At 45.3% G+C, this 9615-nt stretch overlaps 2 protein-coding genes across 2 annotated transcripts in view; one reads left to right on the forward strand and one right to left on the reverse strand.

The window, feature by feature from the left end:
* Positions 1-1567: 1567 nt before the first annotated feature.
* On the forward strand, positions 1568-5913 carry PHALS_06063 (Cytosolic Ca2-dependent cysteine protease (calpain), large subunit (EF-Hand protein superfamily); the record flags this gene model as incomplete). Its single annotated transcript, XM_024723411.1, has 8 exons — positions 1568-1619; positions 1687-1837; positions 1917-2098; positions 2164-2240; positions 2305-2478; positions 2550-3464; positions 3522-3662; positions 3721-5913. The coding sequence occupies 8 exons, from the start codon at positions 1568-1570 to the stop codon at positions 5911-5913; spliced, it is 3885 nt and encodes a 1294-aa protein (XP_024574390.1).
* Positions 5914-6615: 702 nt separating this feature from the next.
* Positions 6616-9615, reverse strand: part of PHALS_06064 (hypothetical protein PPTG_04890) — a gene marked incomplete at both ends in the record, with an annotated part of 3847 nt that continues 847 nt past the window's right edge. The window contains 4 exons of the mRNA XM_024723412.1: positions 6616-7641; positions 7703-7956; positions 8038-8966; positions 9226-9391. Of these exons, the coding sequence (XP_024574391.1) occupies positions 6616-7641; positions 7703-7956; positions 8038-8966; positions 9226-9391 (2375 nt within the window). The remainder of the gene's footprint in view (positions 7642-7702; positions 7957-8037; positions 8967-9225; positions 9392-9615) is intronic.

The following is a 9615-nucleotide window of genomic DNA, read 5'->3' on the forward strand; positions in this document are numbered from 1 at the left end:
CAAGAACGAAAGGTCGGTGACCTAAAGACGTTTCCTCAAGCGCAAAGCTACTGCAGCCCAGCTGCATATTTTGTCTTCTGTACGCTCCACAATCAACCACTGAGCTTGAATTCAACTCCACTTTCTGCAGTAACCATGTCTGTTGTACAAAACATACTTTCACAGGAAGTCTTCTTCCGTGCACCAAAAGAAGTAGCTCAACTCTAGCACTTATAAAAAGCATGGTATTCGCGACCGGTTTGCTCGAAGAAATTTATGGTGAGAAGACAAAGTGTTTTTTGACGAGAGCGGTCGCGTGGCTTTCCGAGTTTTGAGCAAACATCTCCGCCCTCTTCCGGCCACATAAAATCTCGCCGTTTTCCAAAGAAGATGCACTCACTGCGCTCACGACTAGAAAGCTTCTTGTATTATAAGAGATAGTAAAAAACGTACATAAAGTACAAACTAAGTGTCACTAAACCTACGATACGTACTCGTAGAATAGCCAAGTTAGCTAGGCACCTAGAAGAAGCACTCGTTTTCTCTTCTGGTAGAAACGCACGAAACTTATATCAGTGCGTTTTGTAAGCCCGGACTGCTAAGTTAGAGCTACCTGCAAGTCCGTTTTACATCGCAGTTTTGAAGGGGGTTGCATGGATGTGGAGGTCTCGGTGTGAGTCGCATTTGTTTGAAGACCATAAGAAACACTCCTATCACTGTGAAGATATATAACAAGGATACAATGATCAAAACTTGCTAAGCAGTAAGAAAAATTCGACGAAGCAAATATAGCAAAAAAAATAGTTTAAATCGAGGATATCCATGCAGCAATGTATGTAGCAAACGATAAACAAATTCAACCACCCCCTACTGCATTCAAAATCAAGCCTAGTCAAAGGCATAATTCGAATGCGTTGTTGAAAAAATATGATCGTGATCTTCACTTAGTGATTAGATTAAAAACCAATAACCATAATTCGTTTAGGACGTCAAAACAGGTGCAGTGTGAAGGGATCCAGCGAGAACGATGCGGCTAGCATTCTATTATTTTGATCAGAAAATGTCTGGCGCGGTGAGTAATATAGATCCAGAAATGTCACCAGTCGTCGCTGAGATCGCTAAACCAGTGTCATCGATTATCCAGCCCGTTGAGGCCTCAAAACGTGAAGGTGTCAGAACTGCTCAAAGCTGAATGTCGAACCGGCGATCGCACATGCCTCTGATATGAGGAGGAGCAAATTTCGAATATTGAAGTAATTGATTCCAACACCGTATAATTTTTCTCGAGCCCAAGCTACTGATATACTAAAGATGACCGTCATAGTACCTTCAGGCTAAAAATGTACTACATACAGTCCATCTATCAAGCCAAACCATGATGCTTATGCGCTCCAACATGGTGAAAAACATGGCGCAATCAATTCAGCAAAAGTAAACAAGCAACAGAGAATATGTCATTTATTCATTTTAAGTAAAGTTGCTGTTGTCCAACATGAAGCGATACGTTAGGCGCTGGTTTCGTCTTTGCTCGGCAATGAGGAAGATTTGGTTTATTCTCCGGCTAACCTTTAAATTTCTTGCTAAATTTATGGTGACTACGGCTTACGTTGATACCCATTCAATGATGAGAGAGGCCTATGGTAAGGCTAATTTGACAAGTTTGACATAAATTTTCCAACGAAGGTTTCATGCAACATTATGAGAAAGTGTGTGCTGTTCTCCCGACTCAGCGCAATCAAAAGGAAGCAGAATGTCAGCGGGCGTGGTTCAAAGTGCACAAGGAATGGAAGCATGAGTACAAACCAACTCGTGCCTCCAAAAGAGAAGACAAAGATCATATCAACAACTGCTTCTCTGCGTGTTTAATTCACGATTACCTCGATTGAGTGACTTCAATTTCACGACTTTTGAATATAGATTTTTATTATGCCGCCCAGGACAGCGCCGATAAAGCTGACGACGGAGAAAAAAATGTCTGATTTTCCACACACTGCTCTCAGCTATCGCAAGCCTAGTCCACCAGAAACTTTACCACCAACTGCCTCGATTCCACCGCTTTGGAGAACCGATGCTATGCCGACTGAGGTTTTCCCAGAGTGGACAGATCCCACAACGCTCTGTGCGTCAACAAACATTTCTAATATACCAGAGAGTAGTGATTAGATCATTTACCTTTTGTTATAGCTGCAGAACATTGGTGCACATTGGAACAGCCATTCAACGACTTTTTGACGCCAAAAAGCGTGCTTGTGCCCGATGAGGTGTGTCCTACCAGTGCCCACAAATGTTTACCGGTTGACGCACTCTGCTTATTTGTAAACTAAGGCAAAAGATCTAACGGATACAATCACATGGAAGCGGCCGTCTGAATTTTTGCCTATGATTACGCAAGAGTATTCTTCACCACAGCCAGAGTCGAAAATTGCTTTAAAGAAAAGCACTGTTTTTGGTACAGAAAATGGAGGCTTTGGCAACTTATCTTCTCAAAAGAAAACTCACGTACAGCATATACAACAGCTATTTCACTTTTTGATCTCTGTTTGATTTTGCTCGTTGTTTCGATCTGACAGATCTGCGTTTATAAAAGTAACAAATCGAGTGGCTTATCAAACAGCTCTTCGACTTTGCCACCAACCGCAATTTTGCAGCAACACGACCACGTGCTGCGCATTCCCCGAGACTTCCAGAGACGTTGGAGTGCCGAGCAACTCGAGACTTGGGAAGCATGGGCAAAAGAAGAGGAACGCATAAAGCAAGACCTGCAACATCGTGAGCTCGTGTACATGAGTTTTGAAGATGCTATTGCATACATTGTGAATGAGCGACCGACAAATGGGGATTTTGATTCCGATGACTTAGTAGATGATGGCATAGAAGATGAAATTCTGTTACCAAGCATGAATTTGAGTTATACAATTTCTCCTTGGGGAATGGCGCCTCCTCCAAGAATGGAAATCACCCCAAACAGTGTGTATAAGCCTGAAATCCCTCGTGGAGACATTATCCACTCCGCCATGGCATCCTATTTTCGAATTGTCGAGCAGTTGTACCATTCGAGCAACAGACGCAATCACGATGGTATAACTTTTTCAGTACCATTTTTGTGGCAAGCTATCTACCCCCAAGACAGTGATGGACAACCAGTATACAATCCAGGGGGGAAATACAGTGTCAAATTATTTGTCCTTGGACGCTGGCGCCGCGTTGATATCGACGACAAGTTACCATTGGACTCTAACGGAAACTATATATACCTTTCAAGCTCATTAAAGTATGAGCTCTGGCCTTGTCTATTGGTGAAAGCTTTGTATACAGCGATGTATATGCTGCATTCTACTCTTGTAAATCAAGAAGTTCGGCACCAACAAAACATGTGCCAGGACGTAATTCAGACCATGTTAGCGCTCACTAGCTGGAAGGTCTCTCGATGGGAGCATATTGAAAATGACATTAGTAATGAGAACGTGTTTCACCAAGTTCTTGAGGTAGGTTTTGTTGGTGATTTTCTAGATGTAGTATGTAAAGCAAGTATTTTCATACAGTACGTACCAAGCTCGCGACAATCCAGGCAAGCTGAAGGAAATAGCGAGGGAATTAGCGCAAGTGAGGGGTTAGCGGACGGGACAACAGATGATTCTCAATCTGTGACCCTGAAGAAGCCATCAACTGAAAACAACCCCAAGGTATTTGTGCTTTGTTATTTTGATTAAAATATGAATGTTGCAATGACATTGTTGCTAGCCTTGCGCTGCTATCTGCTATGTTGGTGTCAATAAAATCGCTCACATGGCTCCTGGTGAGCTGGTTTTAGTGACGGATGTTGTCGGGGACTTCGGTAGCACAATATTCAAGGTTGTTCGACAAGGCGCTCCGGTTACCATATCAGAGGAATCGACTGGATATAGCGAGCTGATCGTCTTGTTGATTCACCCACCGCTCCAGTTCTCTGATACAGTTGTTCGCGAATGGAAGCCGAATGCAGAATTTGAACAATCCGATAATTTGAGTGCAACACTTGTGCCATTTGAAGCTCCGCGTGTGCAATTTGTGGTGATTACAGTGCAAGATCCAATTTCGAAACATCTTTCGAAACAGCTTTCTGGAAGCGTTTCTAGTGGTCTAGTGCAGAAACGAGTCAATTTTGTAGCCTCTTTGACTTCTATCCAGCCACCAGAAGAATTAAATCGGAGAAAGGATCATATGTGCAACTCTTTGGCGTACATGGCCAACCATCGCAGCATCGATGCCAACGACAGTGTCATTCTGATTGAAATGAAGGACGAAATGACTTTATCGACGTCTTCACCACCATCAATCATCACACTTGACTCAACCTTCTCCAGATTTATTAGTATTTCGCCAGAGGATCAAGACAAAATTGTGTACCGCTTGTACCTGCAACAGACTTTGCGATATGGCTACAGCATTGAAGTCGAATCGGATCACAACATTGTACTTCAAGATGCTCCAACGTACTGGCGCAGCCTATCTAAGCTCCATGTGATGGAATGCGACGGGCAATACCCAGTCATGTTGCCAAACACATGGAATATCTTGCTCAAATATAGCTTCGAGCTTCTTTCATCAACCCAGAAAGACGAAGACATGCCACCATCATCACCTGATCTTAATATTGATTTTCATCTCTCGGAAGATCTGCTTAAAAACTTTTCGCATGTTACAATTGTAAATGATCGTACAGGTAAAACCGAAGAAATCAGTACCCTCTGTACAAAGATCACGCTTCCCAGTGCCTTTGATTGCGCAACGTGTGACGGAATTAATCGTCTAGCCTACACAATAGTTGTTGATTGCGTTCCTGGAAATTTTCATGTTCGTGAGGGCAAATGGAACCTCACACTCGCTAGTGAATGGAAATTTAGTAAGCCACTAACCCATAACATGAAAGTGACCTCATTTGAAGGAGTTTACGAGCCAAATAGCTCATTACTGTGTTTTCGGGATGTGATCGTGGCGCCGAAGACATCGATCTGGACAAGTTTTCAGTTTCAGTTTCAAAGTGATGCTGGTCCCTTAGACAATCTTGTCCCTCAGCTTACTATCTTCGATGCTGCCACCAACCAGCCTTTGCAAATCAGAGAAATTACTTCCAGGGGGGAAACTCGCGTACTTCAGCTCCCATTTGTCTCTGCAATTGAGAACGGGCAGGCACCATCGGGAAAAAGCTATATAATTCAAGGAAGCATTGATCAAGCCAGCAGCGTCGTACCAAACGTGCTTTGGTCCCTTTGTCCATTTCGTAGTACCTTTGATTCTATCGTACCAAAAGAACGCACACCCGCGTCGGTGGACGAAAATGCACATTCCGAATTTTCGTTGAATATTTTACCACTTGATTTGTGTCGCACTTCAAGCGGCATTAAATGGAAACTTACCTGTTGGAGCACGGAGGAAGTGAAGCTTCAGCAAGACAATGCAACAGAGCTCAAATTTAAAATTGTTCGTGCTTCTTGGGCAGAAAAGGCGTCGAATCGTACCACAAACGGGGCTGTGTCACGACTACTTTATTTAGGGAAGCTAGAGGACGCCAAGGCTGTGATTACGCGAGACAAAATGACGGATGAGCAAATCGTTGTGATGAGGAGCCGCTTTGAGTGGATTCAAGCGGCAAAGGCGAACGTGGTACTAAAAACAGGTGCGTCTGAAACAAATCTAAAGGAAATTAAAGTTGAGACGAAAGAACAAGTGTGGGAAGAGGATTTTACTGAACGCAAGCGACTTCTGCGCGAACAAATGGACGCTGTCGACGCGGACAAAGATCAGCGTCTTGTTTCTCGCTTACTGGATAAAGAGGTTTGTGCAAATGAGACGAAATACCTAATTCAATCTGTGATCGACAGGCGTGCTTCATCAACTAAAAAGCAGCAAAAGCTCACGCAACAACTTGCACTTATGCAGACTCTGATAGTATAATGAAGTGTTTTGTTTAATGCGAAGCCATGAGATCTCAATATTCACCTGTGAACTTCGTTATTTCCTCAACTTTCTCCCCAATTTAATTTCTAGAGAGGCGCTCACTCTACTACATCACTTAAATTTTCCAATATGCAATGGGATTATGTTCTCGCTCGCGTCATCATCATTTGCCGCCGTAACGAATTTTGTGATCTTCATCCCATCCGCCGTCGCTGAGAATTTTAAATCGCGAGATCAATTTCTTTTTTTGTACTTACTGCATTTGCATTTTGCTCTTCAAAAGTTGTAATTTCATCTTTTCACTTGGTAACGGGGGTTAGGCAATTTGCGCATTTCGCAATTTTTGAAGTGGCCGTTCTTCATTTATGCGGCCTTGGACTTTTGTCCATTATTTCACTTGTCTTCAATCATGTTAGTTTCTATCACTTCATTATCCATCATATCTGCCCATTCAGTCGTCGAACAACCGAGTCTCTTTACCGCTCGAGTCGCCGCGGTTATAAACGTGTAATTCTTTCTCTTCGTTACAAATACATTCCTCGGTCTCCTTCGCGATTCCTTCCTCCTTCAGCTCACTTCGCTGCTGTCATTACCTTCCAGTCCAATCATGGGTCCACATGAGTCCACTTCATGAAAACAACCTCATGACTAATTTAACAAGCCATTAACAGCAACACTGCAAAGCCAAGAAGGCAAGAACTAAAATGGTGCTGTTTTGGTCATCGCTCCACCAACCCGCTCATCGAACGACGTATTTGGGATGGATCCGAGCATGGCAGAAGACATACCCGCGTAATGGGCAGCTACGGCTTGTTGTTCAGCCGCGCGCTTTCGCTCAGCACGAGCTCTCGCTGCGCTGGTGTTAGCATTTACCGTAATGACTGGGGGGGGAGTCGTGCTAACAGTTCCTGGTGGTTGTGCAGGGTGGCGTTCGAAATAGTGTTTAGTACACATATTATCAATGCGACCAGTTTTGGAGCACTCTGCAATGATACATTTCTTATCAGCACCATGAGTAACACAATATCCAGCACGTCGATCTGTCTTATTGCACCCTTCAACCATACAACGACGACCACCACCGTGTGCACGACACAATCCGCGTCCTTGGGAGCTTTTTGTACAATTTGGAACTGTGCAGCGACTACCCCCACCGTGCAGCTTGCATAATCCACGTGACTGAGCTGAGTTATCACACCCGTCATGTTGGCAACGCTTACCACCTCCGTGACTGATGCAAAAACCACCTCCTTGGTCGCTTAGTCCACAACCAGTAAACCCACAGCGACGACCTCCTCCGTGGCCTTTGCATAAACCACGCGAACGAACTGTGCGATCACATCCTGGCACCGAGCAGTCTTTCAATTTCTTGTTTTTGCGTATACGTCCGCTACTACTGGATCCCGAGCGAGTCGAAGTCACACTGCGTTTCCCACCACTCAATGAAGTTGGGCCGACATGGGTATCACTGATGCGCGTGTCAATCGGAGGTGGCCGTCCTCCACTATTTACTTGCAAGATGTTAATATTTGTCATTTGCGACGGACCCAATGAATGGTGCGATATAGAAACCGAATTGCTGCCGGTGTTCGTGTTGGTGAGGGAATTACCACTATTTATCGGCAATTCTCCTATCGAATTCTGTGCTATCGTGATGTTGTCTCCTGCAAGACCATAGCCAGTGCCACTGGCATTTTGCGAAAGTCCTGTGATCGTGTTTGATACCTAAGATTGCATACGAATATCAAGTACATGAAATATAGAGTAAACCTAAAACCTTTCGTACCTGTGCACATATTGGGCACGTTGTGAGTCCTCCCCATGAGTGCAAGCATTGACCATGGAAGCGATGACCACAATGATCTGCGATCCTGTCACTATGAGCGCCACTGCACAAACCGCAAGTGTCTTCGCCACTTGTGCTAAGTTGCGATGATGGCGGGGCTAATGATGGTGGGTACAATACATTTGCGTTGACAGATGTAGAAGCTGAGCCGTCGGAAGACAGGCCCTCCATTGACATGGAGGTTGTCGAGCTCGCTACATCACCGTACAACGACGTAGAATGCGTCAATTCATGTGACTTAGCGGATTGTTGTTGCATATACGACACGTGGCTACCATTAGATGAAGATCCTGTCGAAATATCCACATCTCCGTCTTTTAGCCGCGTCGTTAAGGAAGGACCCGAAGCATTTGTACTGAACTGGGGGATGCGCGATCCAGCACTAAACATTCCCCCAATACTGCTGTTCATGCTCCTCCCCATACTAGAAGATTCATTTCCATTTGCCTCATAACTGGAATTGGAAGAGCCGAGGTTCAGCGAATTATGCTGTCGCGTCGACTCTTGCGTGCGTTGCTGTTGCTGCACCTGTTGCTGCGAGAAATATGCCGTGTTGCCAAACAAGTTTGACCGCTGATACATCGACTGTTGTGTATTGCTCGGAGTCGTTTTTATCTGAACCACATTTCCAGGACGCTCAACTCCATGCACGTAGCCACCACTGGAGCTTAAAAACGAATCATTTGGCATAACATTATAGGACTGACGATATTTGCGATGACCACCGTCTTTCAATCCAATATTGACTGGTTCATGAGGCATTGCATCAGTAGATGCCTGTGCGTTCGTCGCAGATGTTACCAACATGCCCAAAGGATTTGCCTCAACCTGATTGTAACCGCCATGATATTGTTGGTGCTGTTGCGTAGGTTGTTGCTGTTGCTGTTGTTGATGCTGGTGGTGCTGTTGGTGTTGTTGGTAATCTCCAGAGGGGCCGTAATTTTGCGTGTAAGACGGATACCCAAATGGTGCAATATACGACTGTTGTTGAGGTGGTGGTTGTGGTGAATAATGTTGATCGGCATAATCGAACTTGCCTCCGTTGTGACCAGTTGATCGATTGTTATGTGGGCTTTTGTGTAACGAATAGTTTGGTGGCGCGTAGGGTCCAGCGTGGTAGTCATTCACCTGTTGCAACTGATGCGAATGTGACTGGTATTTCGTTGTACTCAGATTCACGCTGCCCCGATGAGCTCCTTGAAAACTGCAAAGCAAAGAACATGAGAAAAATAGAATTAGCCAGCAGTAATAGTCGCGCGATGTGAGCCCCCACTCCTCCTGTTCGAGACGCTCCCCCAGTCGCCGTTATCGCATATAATGCCATCACGAGACGGGGACTGGGGTGAGGGGTGTCTATAGACGAAAAGGGTCTTGCCGCTAGAAAATAGAGGGAAAGGGGGACTGCACGTCTTGTCGCTTCAACATAAAAAGCAAAAAAGTGTACATAGAGTTCAGTCTCCAACCTTTTCGCTCGATCCGCGGCGGCAAGATTAAAAACATTGGCATTCATGCTGCCCGTAGTAGAAAAAGTGGCGTATGGCATAGCCATACCGCGTGATTGAGACGATACCGGTGGTGGCTGGGGGGCCGGTTGGTTGGGCGTGAGCTCATTCATTAGAGTCGCTCCCGCTTAGGAGGCGACCACGAAAGGGGGGGTGTCACGCGCGCTGGTGCGGTATTGCGTGGCTGCCTGTTTTCTCGGCTGGCTTGGCGGCCACTTTGGCTCCGGCCGTTGGTGGGACTATTAGTTTGCGAGGATTGGCTTTGTGGATTTCTGTGGGGGCTGTCTGCTGCGGTCTCTCGGGTGGCCGCGCGGGAGGGATCGGAAGGTTGCGGGCGGGATGCTGGCTGAT

The sequence above is a fragment of the Plasmopara halstedii genome (assembly GCF_900000015.1).
Source record: "Plasmopara halstedii genome assembly, contig: Scaffold_292, whole genome shotgun sequence".
NCBI lineage: Eukaryota > Oomycota > Peronosporomycetes > Peronosporales > Peronosporaceae > Plasmopara > Plasmopara halstedii.